The 27,051-nt window shown below is 36.4% G+C and overlaps 1 protein-coding gene across 3 annotated transcripts in view; it reads left to right on the top strand.

Moving 5' to 3' along the window:
• The window catches only part of MALRD1 (MAM and LDL receptor class A domain containing 1), a 554,066-nt gene that overhangs the window by 434,416 nt on the left and 92,599 nt on the right, over window positions 1–27,051 (top strand). For all 3 annotated transcript variants that reach the window (XM_015474019.3, XM_015474018.3, XM_010811194.3), the window contains exons 35-37: window positions 3,692–3,955; window positions 13,347–13,472; window positions 20,833–20,899. In XM_015474019.3, the coding sequence (XP_015329505.1) occupies window positions 3,692–3,955; window positions 13,347–13,472; window positions 20,833–20,899 (457 nt within the window). The remainder of the gene's footprint in view (window positions 1–3,691; window positions 3,956–13,346; window positions 13,473–20,832; window positions 20,900–27,051) is intronic.

Below are 27,051 nucleotides of genomic sequence, written 5' to 3' on the forward strand. Positions count from 1 at the left end.
CGAAGTTCACTCAGACTCACGTCCATCGAGTCAGTGATGCCATCCAGCCATCTCATCCTCTGTCGTCCCCTTCTCCTCCTGCCCCCAATCCCTTCCAGCATCAGAGTCTTTTTCCAATGAGTCAACTCTTCGCATGAGGTGGACAAAGTACTGGAATTTCAGCTTTAGCATCATTCCTTCCAAAGAAATCCCAGGGCTTATCTCCTTCAGAATGGACTGGTTGGATCTCCTTGCAGTCCAAGGGACTCTCAAGAGTCTTCTCCAATACCACAGTTCAAAAGCATCAATTCTTCAGCACTCAGCCTTCTTCACAGTCCAACTCCCACATCCATACATGACCACAGGAAAAACCATAGCCTTGACTAGATGGACCTTTGTAGGCAAAGTAATGTCTCTGCTTTTGAATATGCTATCTAGGTTGGTCATAACTTTCCTTCCAAGGAGTAAGTGTCTTTTAATTTCATGGCTGCAGTCACCATCTGCAGTGATTTTGGAGCCCAGAAAAATAAAGTCTGACACTGTTTCCACTGTTTCCCCATCTATTTCCCATGAAGTGATGGGACCGGATGCCATGATCTTCATTTTCTGAATGTTGAGCTTTAAGCCAACTTTTTCACTCTCCATTTTCACTTTCATCAAGAGGCTTTTTAGTTACTCTTCACTTTCTGCCGTAGGGTGGTGTCATCTGCATATCTGAGGTTATTGATATTTCTCCTGGCAATCTTGATTCCAGCTTCTGCTTCTTCTCACCCAGCGTTTCTCATAATGTGCTCTGCATATAAGTTAAATAAGCAGGGTGACTGAAATGATGCCATTTCTCTTGTGCATTCACTGGCCCTGCACCTCAGTTCTATTGGTTTTAAACAACTGACTAAGCAGCTCACTGGGCATGGGAAGAAATGGACCATGTGGCTTGACCAATGGACAGTATACTTACTTGCTGCTACTCCTGCTAAGTCGCTTCAGTCGTGTCCGACTCTGTGCGACCCCATAGACGGCAGCCCACCAGGCTCCCCCGTCCCTAGGATTCTCTAGGCAAGAACACTGGAGTGGGTTGCCATTTCCTCCTCCAATGCATGAAAGTGAAAAGTGAAAGTGAAGTCACTCAGTCGTGTCTGACTCTTAGCGACCCCATGGACTGCAGCCTACCAGGCTCCTCTGTCCATGGGATTTTCCAGGCAAGAGTACTGGAGTGGGGTGCCATTGCCTTCTCCAATACTTACATAAGTCCTGTGAATTTTAAATGCTGGATTTTAAAAGGAACTTAGAGAAACTAAAACACAGGAAATTTGAAAAGAAAAATATCAAACATGAGTCATAGGCTAGAATACAGATTCTGAGGGATATTGGTGCTGAGATGTACACACAGAATTTATTTCTTAAAACAGTTTTTGGTTCACAGCAAAATGAGGTAAAAATTACAGAGAGTTTGTGTATACCTGTCTCCCCCATAATCAACCTTCCAGCACCATTGGTCAACTGTGACAACTGGAAAATTCTGCCAGGAACAGCCTCTGCAAGGGTGTGTGACTTTAGAGGGAAGATGCTAGAGGTAGACAGCTGTGTGCTATCATCTGGTAACCTCTCAGCAGTCGGGGGAATGAGGGCCTTGACCTTGCAAGAAAAATCTGGACGATACAAGACAGAGTCCACAGGAGACAATACAAGCCTACCAGGTTTCCTGTAAAGAAGGACTTAGATCAAGTGAGTTTGAGTATCTTTTGATAGAAATGATTCTAGAATTTAACAGAATTGCTGTCTCCAAACAAGAGAGAAGTTTATTTGTGCATATCTTATCTAAGCAAAAATATAAAGGAAAGCACACATACTTCATTTTGAATAAGGCAAGAAGCTTATGAAATACAGAAAATTACTTCCCTCGTGTTTTTTCCGAAAAGATTTATAGCTTAACTAAGTAATAGGTTAATTACTAAAATTAGTTCTAGGTTTTCTTCACATGCAAAAAGTTTATCCAGCTTTTTCAACCTTGAGCTGAGGTTCTACCTTGAGGGAAGTTTATAAAGATAAAAGTTTAGTCCATAAAATGTTTGAGAAAAAAAATGAAAGTAAGGCTGTCTGCCATTCCTGCAATGTGAGATTAATAAAAAGAATGAAGAGAAATTATTCATTTGACCATGGTTAAATATCAAAAGATATATATGCTATATATATATATATATATTTATATTTATAAAAATTTAAATCCAATTTACTTTCTAAGTTTTCATTCAGAATGTTTCCATTGGAACACTGCAGTTGTATGCACTGCTGTATCTTAGATAATTAAATAAAAACATGATACAAACATCTCAGAGTCATACATGTTTCCCTCTCCACTTAAACATGCTTATTCTCATGAACAAAAATTCCCTCAGATACATGACTTTCATCACAGGGTTCAAATTTAAATATGTTCTGAGTATATCATCACTACTGAGTGGGAGAGAAACTTTTAGATTTCATTTCTAAAATGAATTCACACCACCATTCTTATCATTCTTACAAAATCCATAAATAATAGTTTTTAAATGTAACTAACACAAAAAAAAGGTATTCCTGAACTGGTTCCCATTATTTCCTTTTTTTTAAGAATTTTTTTTGACATGCACCATTTTTAAAGTCTTTATTGTCTATGTTACTTTATTGCTTCTGTTTTACGTTTTGGTTTTTTGACCACAAGGCATGTGGGATCTTAGTTCCTTGATCAGGGATCAAATCCACATGCCTTATATTGGAAGGTGAAGTCTTAACCACTGAACCTCCAGGGAATTCCCAATCCCCATTACATGCTATTTTTTTCCCCCTAAAATACTGATTAGCCCACTAGCATATGTCCCAGAAATGATAAAAATTAGAAGGACTGCTCCAAGAATAAAGTTCCAGCAAATTAGTGCAATCCTGTATATTCACAGATACTCTCTGACCTCTAGAAACAGCAGCAAGTCAGCACTCTTCTCTCATGCTTTAAGTGTTGATTCAAACCATTGCTGTGGAACAGTTTCATGTGATAAAACTTCATTAAACTTACATTGTGTCTTTGGACACTAAAATTTTATAAGCCTCAGTATCCTTATATATAAAATGGGCTTGTTGGGTATGAATCACATTATCTTGAAGAGTCTCACTAGTGTGATATCTTGGCTTAAGCTATGCTTTCATCTCTACTTCTGATACGACTGCACATATTGTACTTTTATTGAAGAGCGAAGAATAATGTGACAAAACCATAGCAGCCTCAATTCTGTGACTCAGTCCTCCCCAAGTTCTCAGGAGCCAAATTCCCCAAGCTGAAGTCACTGAGAAACAGTTAATAAGGACATAATGCCAATTTCCTTAAATGCTAAAATTATTAATGTAACCCTTCAAAGTGCCTAACTTACCATATAAAAGTGTTTTTACTCCTCCAAGAAAATCTGATGGTTGAATTTAAGAATATGAATCACAATTTCCTCTTTAATTGGAAAGTGTCATTTTTTAACAGTAATGATGCCCTTTATAAAAATGTTTCTGAGATTAGGATAAGGTGTATTCTGTAATTATGTTGGCCTGTTATGTTAGAGTTCTTATTATTCCTAATAGAAAATTAATACTTAAATTAGCTAAATGTTTCATTGAAAATATCTTACAATGTTTCAGCACTGGACAGAGAGCTAACTCGCCTAATGTGAAAATGACTTGCTCTCTTTTTCAGGTCTTGTCACAGTACAGCCGTCACTGTGTGAAGCTGATCAGTTTTCTTGTATCTACGTTGTCCAGTGTGTCCCTCTTGCAGGGAAATGTAATGGACAGGAAGATTGCACAGATGGATCTGATGAAATGGATTGTCCTATCAGCCCCCTTCCCCAGCTCTGTGGTCAAACAGAATTCCAGTGCTCTACCCATGAGTGTATCCCGTCCCTCCTGCTTTGTGATGGAGTGCCTGACTGCTACTTTAATGAAGACGAATCTGGCTGCTGTGAGTTATTTTCATTCATTCAGTGTTCCAGGGAAGAAATGCTGTTTGGAAATGATAGAGAGAGCTTGACAGATAAAACAAAGTTCTCTAGAGTCTTAGCATGAGCATATCATCAATAACAAAGTTGTTTGTGCTATGTTGCTGAACAAAGTGTACAGTCCTTGCTTAGCATTTCCGGAAACATTTTGTTTGTAGTCATACTAATCTCTGTTAGATGTGTCTCGTCTCCTTTTTATAGTTGCATCTGAATCATTCATATAGGGGATGCTCTTACACATCCATTAGTTTTTAAAATGTGTGTGGGGATGGATTAAAGACATGTAATTATAATTTCTTCCCCCTAAACATGTTCATGAAGATGGCACAAGCAAGTGGGGAAATATCCATTTTAGTGAATAAATGTAATTAGAGTTTATACCTGGACCTTGATGGATGTTATGTCAGTAAGAGTCAATGCAGGATTTCCCTGGTGATACAATAGATAAAAAAGCTACCTGCCAATGCAAGAGACATGGGTTCCATCCCTGGTCGAGGAAGATTCCACATGCCCCAGAGCAACTAAGTCTGTGTGCCGTAGTACTGAGCCTGTGCTGTGGATCCCGTGCTCTGTAACAATAGGAGGCGTGGTGAGGAGAAGCCCACGCGCAACTAGAGAGTAGCCCCTACTCGCCACAACTCGAGAAAGTCCACGTGCAGCAACAAAGACCTAGCCAGCCATAAACAAATACATTTTTTTAAAAAAGTTAATGCCAGAGTAAATCAGTGGGACATCTGGTTTGACCTCATCTTCATCACTTACTACCTGTACAATTTGGGGAAAGTCATTTGAGTCAGTCTCACAGCCCATGTTATGCCTGCCTTACAGAGCTATAAGAATTGGAGAGAATGCATGTAAAATTCTCAGTCCTGCATTCATCAACTTCTTTCTTTAGTGTTAATTAAGTAATTACACAAATTACACCAATCTCTAAGGTGAGCACATAATCATGGTGGAGTCAAGGCACCACTAGCATTTTATTTAATTATTTTTTGTCTGGTTTCAGGTAATATCACACTGTATATGAGCTGCAGTGATAGAGCTCCATAAGCCACATGCTAGTGGCCACTTTTTCTGGAGCAGTAAAGTTTGGAATGTAACTGTAAGATGAGGGTATTGGAAAAAAAATAGAAGGCTATTTCAGTGCCCCATTTTGCGTGAGCATCCAGAATTATGATATCTATTGCAAAAGGCATGAAGATGAATGAAGTAAAGTAAGACAGTTTTTGAATGTTTTTTTGTGTGTGTTTAAAGGTCTTAGCTTTAAATCAGTGAATCTCTTTTCCTTGGCTTTCTATTTCCCTGTTATTTCCTACATGTATATTCTTTCTATAGTAAAGTCAGTTTGTGAGGTCATATAATATTGTCTTAGAGGCAAGTAAGAGGCAAATAGAGGCAAATGAGGAAAAGGAAGCCAAGATACTTATCCCTGTTCTGATCAAGGCTCTAATGGAATTTGGCTGTTAGAAATCAGATTAAGTTAAGGAATTCCCTGGTGGTCCAGTGATTATTAATGGGCACTTTCACTCCTATAGGTGCAGGTTCCATCCCTGGTTGGGGAACTAAGATCCCACAAGCCTCGTGGCTTGGCCAAATTTAAAAAAATAAAAATAAAAAAGAAATCAGATTAAGCTCAATACAGTCATATGGTATTTGACTTCAAATAACAGTGCTATTTAAAGAGAAGCATAGGAAGATACTGTATTCTTATACTTTTAGACATATGTTAGAAAATTGGTGTTTGATGAGATAGTAATATATGGAATTCTGCTCCTAAAGGGAAATAAGTGTACATTAGGAACAGATGGTACTGTGAAAGATTGCTCTTCTCCATCTCCAAAATATTTATTGAGTTATGGCTCTGTAGGGAAAATTGCATGAAAATATATTGTGGACAAAATGCTAGAGTAATAATTACAGGATTGTCATCTGATGGTGACAATTTACTAAAAAATTGAAAGCATAACAGTTTTTCTTTTTTTTACGGACTCTTTTTTTTATTTAGAATGGCATTTTATAAACTGCCATTCATTCATTCACAAACCTTCATTCAGTTCAGTTCAGTCGCTCAGTTGTGTCCGACTCTTTGTGACCCCATAAACCGCAGCAGGCCAGGCCTCCCTGTCCATCACCAACTCCGGGAGTCCACCCAAATCCATATCCATTGAGAGTCGGTGATGCCATCCAACCATCTCTTCCTCTGTCGTCCCCCTTTCCTCCTGCCCTCAATCTTTCCCAGCATCAGGGTCTTTTCAAATGAGTCAGCTCTTCGCATCAGGTAGCCAAAGTATTGGAGCTTCAGCTTGAACATCAGTCCTTCCAATGAACACCCAGGACTGGTCTCCTTTAGGATGGACTGGTTGGATCTCCTTGCAGTCCAAGGGACTCTCAAGAGTCTTCTCCAACACCACAGTTCAAAAGCATCAATTCTTTGGCACTCAGCTTTCTTCACAGTCCAACTCATATCCATACATGACTACTGGAAAAACCATAGCCTTGACTAGATGGACCTTAAGGATGTAATTTATGCCACACATTGTATTGGGCATTGATGATCCAATGGACATGACTCGATACAAGCTCAGGTTGTTAGATACATTCTATATTAGTGAAGGAGAGTAGTAAATGATAGTTGGGATACCATGTGGTAAGTTCTGTGAGAGATAACCAAAGTGTTATTGAATAACATAGGGTACTCCCTAATTATGGTGCCAGAGTGTCTAAATTTTAACATGAAAAGTGATTGCAGAGCCAAATTTGGAAAGACAGACAGTCATTAGGCAATTTGAAATGCTTGATTCCAGTGAGAATGTTCCAAGAATAGAGGAGAAGTTGTTTGATTGAAGAATGTTTCGTATAACTAGAGTCTGTGGTGGAAAACGTAGAAATAAGTTGGGAGAGATAAGTAGGGACTAGGTCTTGAAGAGTCCACCCTATCATGCCAGTGATAAGTGTTTAAGTGGTACATGGAATGGATTGGAATGAGGATGGGTGCTTGGTTAGGAGATGTTACACATGAAATAGTAAGAGGTTGATTAGGTTAATGGTATGGTGCAGAGTATGAATAGATTTAAGAGATATTCAAGTGAAGAGCAGGAGAAAGAAATCAATAATAGTTTCCAAATTTCTGATCTAGGCAACAAGACAGCTAATCTGCCATTTCTTGAGCTGGGAAAAATAGGAAGAGAAGGACCTTTTAGGGTAGGAAAGTGGCTTCACCTTTAAACATGTTTTATTTATGTTATCTCTGGCATACCCACATGGAAACATTCAGAATATGTTTTGAAATGGCTGTGTGAAGCTCAGGAATGAGCTCAAGGAAGATATATAAAGATACAAAGCTATTAGCATACAATGATTCAGACTGTGGCTGTAAATGAGATAATAGAGGAAAAAGATAAGGGGATAGACAGAATCCTAAGGAACATCTAAAGGATAGTTTTAAAAAAAAAAATCAAAAGACAGGGAGATATGGTCATAGACATAGGAGGGCAACCAAAAGAGAATGATGATCTTAAATCAAAGGTAGAATCTATGTATCAGAGGGTATGCACAGGTTCAGATGTTTCTGTGAGATCACATAAAATTAGGACTAAAAATTTTTAGACTAGGAAAAGGCTAAAGTAGTTGCTGTGATCCTGGAGAGGTAACACCCTGTGGAGTGGGAGGACAGAATTGTGACATCAGCCTTTTGTGGAGAAGATGAGAAATCATAGAGGGAAGCCAGCTGTAGAAAACCCCTTCAAGAAGGTGGCATTGAGACTGGAATATAGGACAAAATAAGAGGTTTGGTTGATTGTTTGTTTTGTGAGACTTGCATGTTTTTAAGCATTGTAGGAACAGAATTCTGAAAAGTTTGAAATTTTATACAGGAAAATCGATACCAATTGATATTTAAAAGTCTTTTATTTTTACAAAAATACATGTTTAGTGATCAGAATGCTTAAACAGAGCATATGGTGAGTCCAACATTTAAAAATAATTCATATTTAACCATGTATTTCCATTGATACCATATTTTCTATAAAAGTGTCACTTATGTTAGTGATACTTTTGTTTGACCAAAAATATCCAATTTGTTAAAGTGGAAAAAAATAAATATGGTTTAATGATATGGGAAAATGATATTCCTCTGATAGAAATCTATTCGTCATGAAGATTTTTATTTCATCAGATGTATCAGTCAGTGTCCTGACAAGAAATAGATGGCATGTTGATGTTGTGAAATTTTCGACTATTTTAATAAAGGGATTATTTATTAGGGAAGTAATATGCATAGGAAAACCACAAGGAGGTCTTTTGTCACCCACAGAACAAAGGATGAGAGAGGAGGGAACAGTTGTTTGAATCTAGAATCAAGGAGAGCTACTTGATAAAGGATGTGGCATTTGTAATGGGGGCAGCTAACCATTGGTAATCTCACAGTCTCTTCCTATGCATTAACCTCCCACTGGTGGTACCCATCAATCAAACCCAATCAAAGCAAAAGATAAAGAAAGATGTTCTGCCTCCTGGGGCCCAGAGCAAGGAGAAAAGATGGAGATGGATCAAGAGATGTACATGGATGCTCTCTATCAATAAGAGAGATAACTGTGACCAGTAGATGGGGAGGTGAATAGTTTTACTGCTATCTAACTTTAATTGATGGGCTTCCCAGGTGATGCTAGTGGTAAAGAACCCACCTGCCAATGAAGGAAATGCAAGAGATGTGGGTTCAATCTCTGGGTTGGGAAGATCCTCTGGAGGAGGGCATGGCAACCCACTTAAATATTTTTGCCTGGAAAATGCCATGGACAGAGGAGCCTGGCAGACTACAGTCCACAGGGTTGTAAAAGGTTGGCCACGGCTGAGCAACTGAGCACACACAACTTTTTTATTTATGTTCCAGAAGTAGTTGATATATTTTATGAAGTTAAGTGCCACTTTTGAAAATTAGGAGTGGGGTTGTGCTCCTAAGACTTGTAGACCAACCTTTATCAACAGTTTTATTGGGGCCTTTCAATTGGTTGCTTTTCTGATAGCTCAGTTGGTAAAGAATCCGCCTGCAGTGAGGAGATCCCGGTTCGATTCCTGGGTCAGGAAGATCCCTGGAGAAGGGATAGGCTCCCCACTCCAGTATTCTTGGGCTTCCATTGTGACTCAGCTGGTAAAGAATCCACCTGCAATGGAAGAGACCTGGGTTCAATCCCTGGGTTGGGAAGATCCCCTGGAGGAGGGAAAGATTACCCTCTCCAGAATTCTGGCCTGGAGAATTCCATGGACTGTATAGTTCATGGGGTCACAAAGAGTCTCACACAACTGAGCGGCTTTCACTTTCAATTTGTTAGCTATGATCTCAGCACCCTATGTATAAAGATTACCCTTTGTATTTGACAGCTTCTTACAAAGGTATTCCTCAGTTTATTCAACATGAAAATCATAGTGGTTAAGTCTGTTTTACAGAGGTATTCAAGAATTAAATGAATTAATGTGGCAAATGAATAATGTAAGCATTATTATCCTTTCCACATTAAATTGTCTTTATAGTTTTATTAAAATTATTTAAGCTGCTAAGATATTTTAATAAGAGTACTAATTGGTTTTGTTCAGGGACAAAGTACATATCCATCCTGCTTCATGCAAGGTGTGTGTCTGCCTTGAAGGGCTCATCGCCTTCATTCTCGTGGCACAAAACTGTAGCTCCTCTAATGTTGGAAATGTTAATTTGTTACATATATGACCTTTCATTTTAATAGTAAATAAATACACAGCCATAGTCATATATGCTTTACTTTTGTTGTATTTCTTATGTAGCAGATATAATCTTCAAAGGAGATATTACTTTACAGAAGTAACTTTGGTGAGACATCATTCATCAGCTGTTTATTTTTGATGTATCATCTACCTAAGCGAATGAGCTCAAAGCCATAAAATGCACTGATACTTAGTCTATTTTGGTTAGAAAGAGTATGAACCTCTAGGGTGATGACAGATTGAAATAAATATTTTTATAGCTGTGAAACCATAATGTTTGAAAGAGAATGTGGCAAAAGTTGATATTGTCCAAGGAAACAGTTTGAAGCCTGATTTTCCTATAAATTTTATTTATAGCTTATTTGGACTAATTTTGGAAAATGTTTTGTTGTATGTGTATTAATAATAGATAAAAAGAAAGTAAGGATTCCGTTTTCCTACTTTCAGTCCTTTGCTGTGTAGATGTTGATAAGTATTCATTACATATGTGAAAGTCGGTTTTCCACCTACTTTTAAAATGCAATTTTAATATGTATTCATTAACTTTAATACTATATCACTTAAAATACCATAGAAACTAAGATTTTAGTTTCTAATTTTATTAAATGAAAGGCCAATTTTAAATGATCTAAACTGTAAATTTTCTATAAAAAGAAAAGAGTAAAATATTCTACAAATTGAAGCCATGTGTTTTTTTATATATATTTTATGTCTTTCAATGCTACTTGGGCTATGGTTGAACATTTATATCATTTACAAGTTAGAACTTTTCATTGTACAGTAAACTTGAAACTAAGCTGTCAGTCATACTGAAAACTGGGTTAAAGAATATGAATTGGATTAGTGTTTCTGAGATAAGAAGGGTCCAAAATAATGCTCTACAAGTAGATAAGCACCATCATCGTTGTATACAAATTTCAACACATTATTTAATACCTTAAAACTGTCCTCTTGCATATGCATATGCATACATTGCCGTTGTTCGGTTGCTCGATTGTGTCTGACTTTTTGAGACCCTATGGATGGCAGCACACCAGGTTTTTCTGTCCTTCACAATCTTGCGGAGTTTGCTCAATCTCGTGTCCATTGAGTCAATAATGCCATCCAACCATCTCATCATCTGTCCCCCACTTCTCCTCCTGCCCTCAATCTTTCCCAGCATCAGGGTCTTTTCCAATGAGACATCTCTCCGCATTAGGTGTCCAAAGTATTGGAGCTTCAGCATCAGTCCTTCCAATGAATCTTCAGGGTTGATTTCCTTTAGAATTGACTATCTGATCTCCTTGCAGTCCAGGGGTCTCTCAAGTATCTTCTCTAGCACCACAGTTTGAAAGCATCAATTCATCAGCTCTCAGTCTTCTTTGTGGTCCAACTCTCGCATCTGTACATGCCTACCGGCAAAACCATAGCTTTGACCATGGGGACCTTTGTCGTATACATATATACATGGGTATACTGATGCATGTTTTTAGTCACACATTCATATTTTTTAACTTATTTTGGTTTGCTCTGGGTTCTTGCTAGTGGTCTACTCTCCAGTTGCCATGAACTGGCCTCTCATTGTGGCGGCTTCTCTCGTTGTGGAGCACAGGCTGTAGGCATGTGTGCTTCAGTAAATGTGGCTTGTGGGCTCTAGAGACACAATCCTTTTTTTTTTTTTTTAATTTTTACAAACATCTCTTCATCTTATAAGAGTTGGAAAATTATTCTGTTTCTCAGTTTGCTTAATTTGGAATATTATTTATCTTGTTAATGTATATCCTAAAATTATTTTACCCTTTGGAAAAGCTTAAAGAGCTTTTCCCCTAGATTTTTCTCCTAGCACTTTAGCCATTTCTACAGTCTGGTTTCAGCCTTTGGTTTTAGATTTGTCTCTCATACCTCTTCACAGAAATTCTCCAGCCTAGGCAAACTGCTTTACTTACTGTTCCAATATCAAAAGTATTGATTCCTAATCTGTAGATTTGATTCCCACTCTGCTAAATGGATTTTCTCTGAAAGCATTAAAATGTAAAGAATATCTCAAGACTCTATTCCTACTTTGCCCCTTTACAGACTTCTCTATACTAAAGGAATCTCTTGTTTCTGTCATACTTACCTATACCAATGCTTTTCTAGCTAAGTCTGGCCTTATGACATTTCCCATATTTACTTTGAAACACTAATCATTCTTATGTTGTTATCTTCATTTTGTTGCTCCATATGTTTTGATTACTGTTTTCAAAATCTCTTTCCTGCACTTACCAGTGGAAGTGCAAAGTATAATGTCTTACTTACAGTAAGGCAGCTCAATATTATTTATTGGTGGGAATTAATGTTCTAGCAGGAAGAATCACTCAATGAAGAGTATCACTTGAATTTTTCGATCCAGCAGTTTTACTCAATGAAAATATATACTCTTAAAAACATTTTTATGTCCTACTTGATGGTAAATGGTGATAGGCAGTTCTCAAACTAAACTCGTCAATAACCTTTGATCAATAACCTACAATTCAAATAAACAACTCCTTCCAACCCATAAATATACTTAAAAAAAATTGTGACATAACTGAAAAAAATCTATGCAAACGCATACATGGGGAAATTTACTCCTTAGTATTCTAAAACTATCAATTTAGCTTGAAAAATTTGAGGTTAACTGTCTTTATTCTAGTAGATCATATGATCTACTAGATCATAGATTCATAGATCAGTCTTTTATAAATTTTTGGCAGCAGTTTTGGGTTAAAGTATTCATATAAAGGATACAAGAATACAGTTACAGGACTAAGAGTAGCATCCGAGGAAGGTCAAGTACTTTGCAGGACTAGATTGCCATTGAGCTGTCAGTAGTCTTGATGGGCATCCATAAAGGCAGTTTTCTGAAATAGCCAAAGTCTTATGCACAAGACTTACGCTTGCCCCTTGAAATCAAGCCAGCAGGAGACTCTGAAAGTAGTAAAATGCCTACATCGTGCATTGACAGTGCTATCAAGGCATGTAGTCACAGTACCTTGGGCTGCAGTGACCTTCACCATCACCCGGATCTAACAGATATCCAGTGACTACCCATGGCTTATGACCCAGGTGGAAATGGATGAACATTCAAACAAGTTACAGTCTCTGCTAATTCAATAGCACATAATGTAGAGATGTTAGGGGAGCAACAGAAGAACAAACAGAGATCTGCCTTGATATTAAAGTTGACTAGTCTAACATCAGTTCAGACCATAAAACATACACAAAGCATTTTATACATACATATGTGAATAATACTACATGATGCACACAGCTGGACGATGATTGTATTGATAGTTTTTTGAGGACATTTTAGTAAATTGATGTTTTCTTCATTAAGAACTCTATAGTTTAAAAATAAGGCTAGAACAAGGAACTCTGATCAGTATTCTGTGGCAGCCCGGAGGCGAGGGGACTGTGAGGGAGAATGGATATAGGAATATGGACGGCTGAGTCCCCGTGCTGTTCACCTGTTATTACCACAATCGACTGTACTCCAATACAGAATAGATTCTTAAAAATTTTAAAAATAATAAGGCTCGAGAAATGAAGGATAAAACAAATTGGCTTATATTATTAGAAGAAATCCATTTTTTAAGTGATTATTATTGTTCTTTTCTTCAGCCGACAAGAGCTGTTCTCATGGAGCTTTGACATGCTCCTCTTCTAACAGCTGTATCCCACTGCACAAGCGCTGTGATGGTTTTGCTGACTGCATGGATTTCCAACCTGATGAATCCAGCTGCTTAGGTAACTATCCATTGAAATATTCTTTGCAATATGAGTCAGTAACTTCACCTGTGCACAATAAAAATATTAAAACTTGAAATTCTAAATAACGGCAAACAGGATAATTACATTTCTGTTATTGGCTTAGTGGCAGGAAGAATGTTAATGTTATTTTGCTACGTTTATAGAAATGCACAATATATAATACAATGAACTCATTCATACTCTATTTTAAAATGTTCACAAAATAAAAATAAAACAATTTTAATTTAATATAACTTACATTATTCGCATTTAATAATCTCCTCTATACAAATTGCTAGTTTCTATAATAACCCTACATGATCTAATCTTATATAACCCCTACATAATCTAATATGTTATTAATATTTTTAATTGTGCATTTTTCTCACCTCTTCCTAAGAACTCCCTATTTTCATGATCTAGTCATGCTTAAAAATCAATTTATGAAACTTTAGACTAGCTTTTAAACGTTTTTCTTTCTTCTGACCTCAGAATATTTTTAAGAACTGATAATGTGTTTTTGTGATTATACTTTTATCAAAACTGCTTTAATAGCCTCTAATTTGTTGTAGCATATTGTTAACATCTCTCCTGAGTAACTGAATTTTTATTTCATGCAGGGATATGTAAAATAAAAGACAGAGGCAATGTAAATGTCACAACTAAAAGATAATATGAACTGGTGATAAAAGATATATTCAATCACATTTAATAAATAAACCAGGGATATTTCATATCAAAACTAGGACAGAATATATTCTTTGTATCTTTCAAGATAGAAAAACATTATGAGATAAGCAACAAAGGCAAGATATTTAAAATCAAATCATAGTGCAAAAATATTTTTTATGCTGCTAAAAATGAGTTCTTGCACAGCACTGAATTTTAGCATGAAGGGAAATTGAGAAGTGGGCAAATCTGATCCCATAAAATATGCAAAGATGAATGCTCTTTGACTTTATATCTCTACTAGGCATGCTTATACATCAGATCAGATATCCAAAAGGAAGTGTTCTTATTCTCTGAAGACAACAAGAATGGTATTAATGAAATAAGTCCATTCTTTGAACTTATGAAGATACAGCACTTATGTCCAGTACTCATATTTATCTATATAAAAATGAGATTTTTTTTTCAAGATAGTCCTATCTAAGAACAAGTATGTTGCAACATGTTGCAGTTCACTGTCTACTTTGACATATTCTGTCTTTTAAAATACGCTCAGGAAAACAGAAGACCTGTCATTCATACTGTATGATGGACAATCTGTAGATAATATTATAGTACACATTTTTGTTGTCTGTCATTTCAGTCACTCAACAATTCACTTAGTTCATTTACAAAGTATAGGTCATATTGCCACAGCTGTTGGGTTAGAATGAAATAAAGAACTAGTGAAACAGTTTTCATAAAAAAGATTCATATTATGTATTCTCTTATTTATATTTTTATGCCTTTTAGTTTGTCAATCAAATATGATAAAGTTAATGTTTCTGTTTTTAAGAATGCCTTTATACCTCATCTATGCTAAAATGTGTCCATGCATATTATACCTTCCTCTTTTCAAACATCATATTCTCTTAAGGTCAGCATTTCATAGACTTTTATGAGCTCAATCTTACAGCATCCAATAATTCTCCCAGTGGTCACACAACAGATGGTGAGCAGCTGGTCTCCCCTCACCTCAAGGTTTAAGTCATTAACCAGAACATCAAGCTCAGGCACTGCATGAGTGTTGCAGGTTAAGTATATTTCAATGAGTCCTATTTGTTCCCAAGTTACACTAAAAAGGAATATTATTTTCAAGTTTTGGTTGCGTAGGCAACAGAAAATTATTAAACAGAATATGTCTGAGTTAATTTACATTGAAAGTCTTTTCCCAGTCATTTGCAGTAGTAGAGTTACTAAAGATTATGTTAAAGTGATACTTTAATTATGATAATCATTATTTAAAGGAGAACTAGGGAAAGGCACACAAAATATACAGTTATCAGATGAGATAGTATTAATTTAATATTTGAACAACAATAATAAATAGCTTAATAAAGTTTCAGAGGTTCTGAAAACCAAACCAAAATATAACACAAAAATGTCTCATACAAGTACTTGTGAAGCTTTATCAAGTTTCTGAAATGCACTTAATCCCTCCTGCTGTCCCTGAGCTGGGATTTCAAGATAAAGAAAAGTCTCTGCCCACTAGGAATTTAGTTTGCTGCACAATTTTCTGGTGAACTCTTATAATCTATAGAGCTTCTGAAACTACATACAGTGTACTGTGTATATGTATGTTTAACCCATGGCACTGCCTAAATATCACATAATATCAAGAAACACAAGGGGTGGTAGAAATTCTAAACTGAACAACAAATTATTTGACATTTTTAGACTAACAGGATTTAGAACTAGAGGACCAAAATTTAGTTAAACATTTGGTGTTCCCTTGCTGTTAACTTAAGCAAATTATACTATTAACCAGTTTCTTCCTCTGTGAAAAAAAAAAAGAAGAAGATAAGTATGGGATATAGGGATATAGCACTTAATGCTGTGAGGATTAAATGAAGTAACATCAATAAAATTCTTGGGACTCTTGCTGTATGTCTCTGATAGAGCAGGTCTTCTGTAAATGGTAGTGAGATGGTGATCTTGATGATAGAAGGAAAATAAGAGAATTAGGGAGAGCAGTGGTAATAGAAATTAAGTTCCATGGTAAACTCAAAGAACCCCCAAATAGGACTTCCCTTGTGGTCCAGTGGCCAAGACTCCATGCTCCCAAAGCAGAGGACTCAAGTTTGATTCCTGGTTAGGGAACTAGATCCCACATGCCCCAATTAAGGATCCGGCATGCCGCAACGAAGATTGAAGATCCTGTGTGTGGCAACTAAGACCCACGAGAGCCAGATAAAGAAATAAATTGTATCATTAAAAAAAAAGAACACCAAATATGGAGAAATGGATGAGAACAGTCATTTAATACTTTATTCATACCATTCACTGCTATAAAAACGTTCAGTTCAGTCACTCAGTCATGTCCGACTCTTTGTGATCCCATGGACTGCAGCACACCAGGCTTCTCTGTCCATCACCAACTCCTGGAGTTTGCTTGAACCCACGTCCATTGAGTCGGTGATGCCATCCAACCATCTCATCCTCTGTGGTCCTGTTCTCCTCCTGCCTTCAATCTTTCCCAGCATCAGGGTCCTTTCCAATGAGTCAGTTCTTCTCATCAGTTGGCCAAAGTATTGGAACTTCAGCATCAGTCCTTCCAATTTATCCTCCCAGAAGTCCTATAAAAGAAGGTCATCTTCATTTTAAACATAAAGAACTTTATACCTGAAATACCTAACCCAACAACAATCCATAAATCATTAACTAAGTCATGTATCAAAAAGGGAAAACCAGGACTTACGTGATTGTCAGTCTTCCCTATAGTCCACCAAAGAATAGTCATCACTATAGTTTCCATGCAACTGAGAAGGGAAAAAAATATATAAATGAAATATAAATATAAAGACATATGATTATATTATATATAAATATTATATAAAGTGAAAAGTGAAAGTGAAAGTCAGTCATGTCTCACTCTTTGGGACCTCATGGGCTGTACAGTCCATGGAATTCTCCAGGCCAGAATACTAGAGTGGGTCTCTGAGGAATCTTCCCAACCCAGGGATTGGACCCAGGTCTCCCACATGGCAGGTGGATTCTGTACTAGCTGAGCCACCAGGGAAGCCCAAATATTATATACAGATATATTACATATGCATATTTTATAAATATATGTGTAAAAATATTTTATATAAATATATATTTGTGTGTGTGCCTAATTGCAGATTATTTAGATTTAAGCTTAAAAGCTGAAACTCCAGTACTTTGGCCAGCTCATGTAAAGAGTTGACTCATTGGAAAAGACTCTGATGCTGGGAGGGATTGGGGGAAGGAGGAGAAGGGGACGATACAGGATGAGATGGCTGGATGGCATCACCGACTCGATGGACGTGAGTTTGAGTGAACTCCGGGAGTTGGTGATGGACAGGGAGGCCTGGCGTGCTACAGTTCATGGGGTCGCAAAGACTAGGACACGACTGAGCAACTGAACTGAACTGAAGCTTAAAAGTTACTTTTGTTTTTGTACTCATCACTTATCCAACTTATATGTGTTTTCTGCTTATCCAAAGTCATGCGTGAGAGTGAGATTGAATGTGAATCCTTTCCAGAATGGTATTTCCACATAGGTAACAGTGAGTTGTACAGGCTTCCAGACACATGGTTATGATAAACAACTCAAGAGGGTACAAGGCAGTGAGATATTTGTGTTGCTAATTCTAACATCCAGCTTATGGATTTCTAGCTCCGAACTATTCATTTATCTACTAAATATTTTTTGTATCTTCATTACTATCTGGTGTCCATGTTTTTCCCCATTTCACTCTCTTCTCTCTGCTGTAAATTGTTTTGAATAAATTAAAAATGAAATTGCTTGTACTATTTCTGCCCATTATCTTTATAAAGAACTTGGTTTTAAGGCCAAAACTTAGAAAAACTTCTCACAGAGATAATCTAGAAATCTTTGTTCACTCAGACACGGGGATTCACTCTTTATTGCAGCCGATGCCTGTGTTCTTTCTGCTGTGCTCCACTCTCTTGTGCAAGAAAATACATATTTAGATTCCCACAAAGTCATTCTGATGTAAAGCAAGCATCAAAGCAAATTTTAATAACTCTAGAAAAAAATCTGCAGCTGTGTATTATATGTTGATACTGTGGAGTATCAGACATTCTATTTTTTTTTTAGTATTAAAACACAGCTCTTACTTGAGGAAGATTAAATTGTCCCTAAGACAAAAAATAATAATAAAATGGTTAATCTAACAAGGTATATATCTATTTATTCTCTATCAAATTGATGGGTGTTTTTCGTCAGACCAGCTAATTTCTTATTTATGAAGGAAATTTCACATCTGCTCTGTTCAGTCAAGTCTGCCTTCAATGCCTGAGGGGGGCAGCTCTTTATGCTCATTTCCAGCCCTGCACTTTCCTCTTGAAGTTACACAGGAGGATGTGGGGAAGGCAAGACAGGAAATATATCCCTGGAAAAGCAAGACACTTAAAAGTTTTGAAATGAAATGTATACCAAACACATGGTATATTTCAAGTTTGTTCCCAGAAGGCAACCTTTCTTCTTCCCTGTTTTCTTCTTTTCAAATGCCTCTACCAGCCCCTTCTGGACTTTCAGTGACTGACCTGACAATCTGACTCTTTAGACTCATGGTTTCCTTCATTGGATAATACCTACATAATGTCTCTATTTCTCCTCTTTACTTTTCTGCTATGCCTCATGAACATCAACCTTCCTCTGCCCAAGTAAATAAATGGTTTCTCTATCTGTGTTAGTATTTCACCTTTCTTCAGACCTACAAATCTACCCACTAAATACTTCCATTTGGATGTCCCTTAGGCACCTAAAACACAGCATCATCATTCCCTTTAAAATCTTCCTTCCCCATAAATTCCACAACTCAAGGAATCAAGCCATCAAGTAGCCCAGTAGGAAATTTGAATATCATCCTTGACTTTCCCAAAATGTTTCAGTCCCAATATTTAAATATCTCATAAATCCCCACAACTCTGAATGTTTCCATCCCATCTCTTTCATTCAGGCATTCCTGGATTGTGACATACACCCAGATTTTTTGCTTTTGCCCTTCTGTTGACTGTAAACTCTGTAGCCAGAATTATCTTTCTAAAGCATAAGCCATACCACTTCCCTTCTTAAGATCGTAGCTTCTTATGATAAAGTTTAAACTCACTGAGCCCAGATAATCTGGTCCCTGTGTGTCTATGACCTTCTCTCATACTTTGTATTATCAACAACCCAGTCTGGTGGAACATCCCTCAGTTTCTCAAATACATCACAATCTCTTCTCAGACCATTGTGTCTTTATGTTTACCTTCACACACACACACACACACACACACACACACACACACACACACACACACCCCTATCCAAATAAAAGCTCTTCTGGAGCTTTTCCTTGTTGGTCAAATTTGACTTAGATTCTCTCCTTGGTGTCCCCATTACCCTTGTTACATTCATTACAAAGTAGGTTACTTTTAATGCCATATTTTAATTCCCTAGTAACTTTTTACATCCTCTATGAAGCTGGAAGGTCAATGAGAGCAGAGGCTGTGCCTATATAATTTTTAGATCAACATTTCTTAAACACATATTATGATCCTGATGTTCTATTAACATTCTCAACAGCCCTATGGGATAGGTACTATTATTAAGCCTGTTTAACAGGGATAAACCTGAGGCACAGAGAGATTAACTACCTTGCTGTGAATCACACAGCTAATAGCCTGAGCTGAGATTTCAACTCAGGTGGTCTGGCTCCAGTACCCTCAGCCGTAACAGCCATGTGAGCAGGGAAATGGGCAAGTTGCAATGGATTGGGATCGTGTAGTGACAATACAAGGAGACAGGGTAAAGGAAAGAGCTGAAATCACTAACCACTTCTTTTTTTATTGGAGTATAATTGCTTTACACTGTTGTATTAGTTTCTGCTGGACAGCAATGTGAATCAGCTATTATGCATACATATATCCCCCCTGAGTCTCCCACCCCCAGCCCCCAGCCCGTCCCTCTAGGTTATCACAGAGCACACCGGGCTAAAGCTCTGCTATACAGAAGCCTCCCACTAGCTACCTGTCTTACACATCGTAGTGTATTTGGGAGAGCAACACTAACCTCTTCTGCATGAAACTATTTAGCTTCTTTTTAACTTATAAACAAACCATCTTTGAAAATAAATGTTCATGCTAACCTAGAACTCAGGAATGATACAAGCAGCAAACTAAGCAGGTTCAGGGTGGTGAGGATCCATTTGAGCTGCGTTGACATCTGTCACAAACATGGAGGGTAGGACAAGAGTCTGTGTATGAGTGACATTTTATCAAAATGACAGTCACCCATGCGAAGCATTCATCTGCCATGATATAGTGACTGATGTGTGGAACTGAAGAAATGTTTCAGTATAGAAAATGTTTCAGTATAATCACAAAGATGTCTTACAGACCTCCTAAATAAGTAGATTGTACCTAATCTATGGGGAAAGAAAGTCTTAGGACCAAGCACAGGGCACGTATAAGGAATGAACACATCCAGAGCCATGGGGAGCATTGAACAAATTTGGGGGTACGGGAAAGTAGCCTAAACAAATTCTTGTGCTTTTAGATGGTAGGAAGCAATTTATTCTCCATGATTAGATTTAATGTCTTGATTAATAGTAATATGTCTTCCTTCTTCCTGGTAATATTTATAATTAATTGTGGGTTTGGGGTTGCTTCTTTTTAGAGTGTCCAAGAGGTTACTGCAGAAATGGTGGGACTTGTGTGGTGGAGAAAAATGGTCCAGTGTGTCGGTAAGAATAATTGCCTTTTTAAATTTTTTTAAACATTTATTATAGTCATCTTGTTTTTCTTGAGGCTGATCTAAGAGAACATAATGAACATGTGGTTATTCAGGTAAAAACAGTGAATAATGGCAGTATTAATATTTATCCATTTGAGTGTGAGAAAGGAATATTTGATATTTAGGAAAATATCAATGATTTCACATGATTTTATATCTCTCAACATTCATTTTATATTGTATGGGATATATAGTTTTAATAATATTCATTATTCTTGTTTTTGATTTTTATATCAGGTTATAAAAAGATTTCATATAGGTATCACCCTATTTCAAATAAACTTAGTGTCTATATTTCCCATCTCCCTTTTTATTTCATGGTCTATATTTTTCTTTTCTAACAAGACAAGAATGAAATTAATTCATAAGTAAAACCTTTTTCTGGTTTATTCAATGGATGTTTATGAGTAGATACAGTTAAGGTGCAGATAAGGAATACATTTGCATAGTTAAAGCAAAAATAATCAAAACAGTTCTTGTGATTTCTTCTGGGAATTATTTATATTGCCTATCAAAAAGATGGCTTAAATTTCTGTCTCTCAGCCTTTCGGGAATATCATGCAAAACAGTTTCATAAATTCTAAAGGAAATGACACATATTCCATTATATTTGTGTTTATGATTTTTTATTCTAACAGACCAGTGTATATATTACTTTGCTTATTAGAGAAATGGTTTCAGGTTGACACTCAAGTCATAACAAAGCACACAAAAGTATTAATATCTGGAAAAACTCATTAATAGTTGTTTAAATTCTTATATCCTTCTGAGTCAACATTCATATTTTAGAAAAATTCATTTATCACTTTATAAGAAAGCAAACATGTCTACCAAGGAGAACAACAAAAATTTTTATGATGAAATACTACACTATTTTAACATTGTTGAAACAGAAATATTAATGTGTTTCTCAAAAGTTTTTGACTCTCAGATTCACTACATAATTTAACTCACAACATCTTAGGAAAATTATGCTTTTCCCTGTATCAGTTTCCATGGAAATTAGTTTTCTGCAAATTATGACTTCGTGGAAATACAGGATACATATTACTAATTTCTAAAAATCTTGTGGAAGAAATTGAGAATGATGGCATAAATATTTATTGATCATCATCTGAGTGGGTAATGTTTAGTGTCAACTGTTTACAATAAGGAGGTTCCAGTTTTTCTCTTTTCTAACCCTGATGGTTAGACAAAATCTCCCAAATGTAGTTAGTCTCAGCTAAGCAAGCAAAGACTTTGCGTTCTTGGCAACATCCTCGTGTACTTAAATAAACTTTAAAAATTGAAATCCAGATGGTGATGTTTGAAACTTGTTTCTCTCAAGTGAGGAAACTCTGATGTGGGGGGAGAAGATATGACGAGAGGACTGAGAGAGAGCTAGACTAAAGAAAGGAAACTTATGCAGCAAAATGTATTGAGTTGGCCCAAAACTTTGTTCGGATTTTTCATAAGATCTTATGGAAAAAACCCGCATGAAGTTTTTGGTCAATGCAATATAAAGGAATTCACTAACTAGAAAGCCAATGAAGTATTTTATTATGTTACTTTTCATAATAAATAATACTTTTCAAATAGCTAGCTAACTGTAATTACCATCAATATAAACAACTGGTCTGAGGGCTATCTGCTCCATAGGGGTGAAAAATATGACTTTTAAACATTTTTTTTGTAGTATAATATGGTAGCCTTTTCATTCAAATTTTTATTTCTTTAAATGGTGAACTTCAGAAGTGACACATGTATTGTAATAAAGTTTTTTAAAAGCATAAAATAGCGTATGAGGCAAAAGTAGAAATCCCAACACCTAAATCCTCCTCTTGAGTAGTATGGCTTATATCCACATGGCTTTCTTTTCACACACACACACAAGCACACATTTATTTCTTACAGAAATGTGAATTACACTTTACAATACACTTTGTACTGTGTATGTGTGTTTTATTTGTAATCTTCTCATGAAAAATCATGCTGTTCTTCCACATCAGTCAACATAGCTCTAGATCTACCACTTACTGGCTGTGTATTATTGGGTGAATCCATTAATCTGACTGTTTTAGCTTCTTCTTTGTTAAAATGGAGAAAATAAGTGCACTCATACAGCCTCCTAGAGCCATTAAGAGATTTAAAGGGGTTAATATACGTAAGACATTCTGCACAAAGCCTGACACATAAGACGTTATAGGAATGCTACCCATTATTATTACTATGCCACTATTTTATACTGTGTAGTATATAGTATTCAATATATGGGCTTGTCATCATTTATTAACCCCATTAATCCTATTACTAGTTGTTTGGTTCTTAAGTATTTTGTTTCACAGTTATCTTGCAATACCCATCCTTTGACTTATTCTTGTACATTTCCTTATTTTAAGCATAATGTGTCTTTCTGTAATGCCAAATAACAACGTAAATTATTTCTGATGGCACTTAGTGCCAGATTCATTTCCAGTTAAATTTAGAATCCAGTTCATTTGTCACATACAAGTATTCATTTTTGGATATAAGGTTAAATGAAGACAGCTCTAGAATACAGTTTTAGAGTAACTCTAGGGTACTGTGGAAAGGTGTTGGCTTTATATCAAGCCCCATTCTCTCATTCCCAAGAGTGGGAATTCATTGTCATTCTCACCCAAAGAAATAAGGACAGAAGTCCAAAGCCCATCTCTCATTCAGGCCACTGTGGATACAAGAATTTCATGGTTTCCTGAGGAAACTTGTCAGAAAAGCCTTTGAACTTCCTCTTGGAATCTGTGAGAAAGGACCTTCAGGTTTAACCTACAATCCTAGAGGAAAGAGACTGTATAAGGTCATTCGTATTGCTAGGAGCTTGTAATTATTCACAAGATCAGAAGCTACAAGGTGAACCATGGTTTCCCATTACTGAGAAATACTAGTAGCTTGGCATGTTCAATGACTTAGGAAGCAAACCATGAGCCAAAAGATGTAAATTATTCTTCACCTGAGGAGGCTTGATTATTATATTATTTCAGTATACCAACATGTTTATTAGAAAAAAGAGTGAGCTGTGTAATATAAATTCCAATTTAATATGGAGGGCAGGAAAGAAGTTACAAGAAAGAAAAGAAAATCAAGTTAGCCAGGCTAAGAGAGAGAAATAGGAAACAGCATTAAATTTAAAGTATTTATACAATTACATACATATACGGAAGTTTACTATATACATATTTATTTCATATATTTTATGAACATTATATGTTATATTTTTATTTCACATATATTTAATTTTAAACAAAAATATATTTAGAAGAAGAACTGAAAAAAGGCAAGAAAAAAATGATTTGACAAATGAATAAAAAAATACACAGTGGTAACTTTAATATCAAAACCCCACAAAATTATAGTATAAGCACATTTTTAAAAGATTATATTGCTAAATTAAAATGATGCACTCTCAAAGTTACAACAGACAAAAATCCCTATGTAGCAAATGACCTAGTAACAAAATACAGAAAGCAGCAGTTTCTAGATACCCAAAAGGAAAAAAAAAAAAAATAGAAGGATGACAAAAGAAAATAAACACCTTTTTGGAAATTTTGAATACCATTTCTAGGAAGCCCTTAGGTTAGAAATGCATTTTAACCTGGAATTTTAAAGACAATAAAAATGATAATTTCTCTTTTCTCATCTTCTCTCTGTGGCAGTATGTGAGAGTGAATTACCGCTTTTCTTTTTCTGGTTTCTGAGATATCACTGGCCATCACTCTCACTTTGCTTTACTAGTTCCTTCTCCTTCTTGCAATATTGGAGTGCTCCAATACTCAGGGCTTGAAATTCTTCTCTTTTCTGCCTACTTTCACTTACCATATGATCTCATCTAAGCTTCAGTTAATTTATTGACTTTGAATAGTGTATTAGCAGTTCAAACCTATCCTACCAAATTCTACATTCTTAAATTCAGCTGCCAAGAAGACATCAGACTTCATATCTAATAGGCATCACAAATATAACATGTCCAAAAAGATCTTTTGCCTCAACAGGGCATCTTCTCTTCCTCCACACTTCGCACACGCTGTTACTTCTGCCTCAAGTTTTCTTTTTCTGCCTTATTTTCCCAAATGATACTTTTTAATACTTAAGATCCAATATAAATGGCATTTTCTTTGAATATCCTTTCCCATACCAACCAAGTAAAATGACTCATTGCTCCTTCTATGCTCCTCTATTGACTCTATAAGTATGTGTTATTTTACAAGTCTTTGTTTTACTTCATTACCTATTTAAAACCTATCTATCCTATTAAGAAATACATTTCCAATGCAATTTCATTTTTTATGACCACCAAAATTTGCTTTTCCTAATTTTTATAAGTTTTATATATAAGGATAAAATCTTAGTTATGATCACAGACAATTTAAAAAAATAAATTACATATTTGTTGCAGGAAAGTTTGAAAACAAAGCTTTGTGATAAAAAAGTTTGCAATATGAACAATAAAAATCAGTTGGCAAGGAAAATCAAAATATTAGTTCAATGAGGAAAAGGAGCTATTAAAAATTCTAACCATTAAAGGCAAACTTCTTCATGTATATTTTGTTGGAAGATAATGTGTATCCAGGGCTTCCCTCATAGCTAAGTTGGTAAGGAAACGGCCTGCAGTGCAGGCCACCTGGATTCAATCCCTGAGTTGTGAAGATCTCCTGGAGAAGGAAATGGCAACCCACCCTAATATTTTTGTCTAGAGAATCCCCATGGACAGAAGAGCCTGGCAGGCCACAGTCCATGAGGTCGCCAAGAGTCAGACACAACTTAGAGACTAAACCACCACCAATGTGTATCCAATCACCATGATATTTACATTTCAATGACAACATTTGAAAAAAGTGGTCTAAGAGTTTTAATTTGAAATTGCTTAAAGTTAAGATTAAAAAAAAATAATAACTTTGACTTAAAGGAAATTCAAAAATTTTCAAAAATTCTTTTAGAGAGTGTGGGCAAAAATTTTGAAGACCAAAATAGAAAATAAAAGTCATGTTTTTTGTACCTTTTCATCAGTTCAGTTCAGTCACTCAGTCATGTCTGACTCTTTGTGACCCCATGGACTGCAGCATCCCAAGCCTCCCTGTCCATCGCCAACTCCCAGAGTTTACTCAAACTCATGTCCATTGAGTCGATGATGCCATCCAACCATCTCATCCTCTGTCATCCCCTTCTCCTCCTGCCTTCAGTCTTTTCCAGCATCAGGGTCTTTTCCAAAGAGTGAGTTCTTCGAATCAGGTGGCCAAAGTATTGGAGTTTCAGCTTCAGCATCAGGACCGATCTCAGGATGAATATTCAGCACCGACCTCCTTTAGGATGGACTGGTTGGGTCTCCTTGCAGTCTAAGGGACTCTCAACAGTCTTCCCCAACACCACAGTTCAAAAGCATCAATTCTTCAGCACTCAGCTTTCTTTATAGTCCAATTCTCACATCCATATATGACTACTAGAAAAACCATAGCCTTGACTAGACGGACCTTTGATGGAAAAGTAATGTCTCTGCTTTTTAATATGCTGTCTAGGTTGGTAATAACTCTTCTTCCAAGGAGCAAGTGTCTTAATTTCATGGCTGCAGTCACCATCTGCAGTGATTTTGGAGCCCCAAGAAATAGTCTCTCACTGTTTCCACTATTTCCCCATCTATTTGCCATGAGGTGATGGGACCAGATGCCATGATCTTAGTTTTCTGAATGTTGAGTTATAAGCCAGATTTTTCACTCTCCTCTTTCACTTTCATCAAGAGGCTCTTTAGTTGTTCTTCGCTTTCTACCAGAGGGTGGTGTCATCTGCATATCTGAGGTTATTGATGTTTCTCCCAGCAATCTTGATTCTAGCTTGTGCTTCATCCAGCCCAGCATTTCTCACGATGTACTCTGCATATAAGTTAAATAAGCAGGGTGGCGATATACAGCCTTGACGTACTGCTTTTCCTATTTAGAACCAGTCTGTTGTTCCATGTCCAGTTCTAACTGTTGCTTCCTGACCTGCATACAGATTTATTGAGTGGCAGGTCAGGTGGTCTGGTATTCCCATCTCTTTAAGAATTTTCCAGAGTTTGTTGTACATCTTCTCATGACTAGTACCAAATTCATACCTGAC

The sequence above is a fragment of the Bos taurus genome, chromosome 13 (assembly GCF_002263795.3).
Source record: "Bos taurus isolate L1 Dominette 01449 registration number 42190680 breed Hereford chromosome 13, ARS-UCD2.0, whole genome shotgun sequence".
Taxonomy (NCBI): domain Eukaryota; kingdom Metazoa; phylum Chordata; class Mammalia; order Artiodactyla; family Bovidae; genus Bos; species Bos taurus.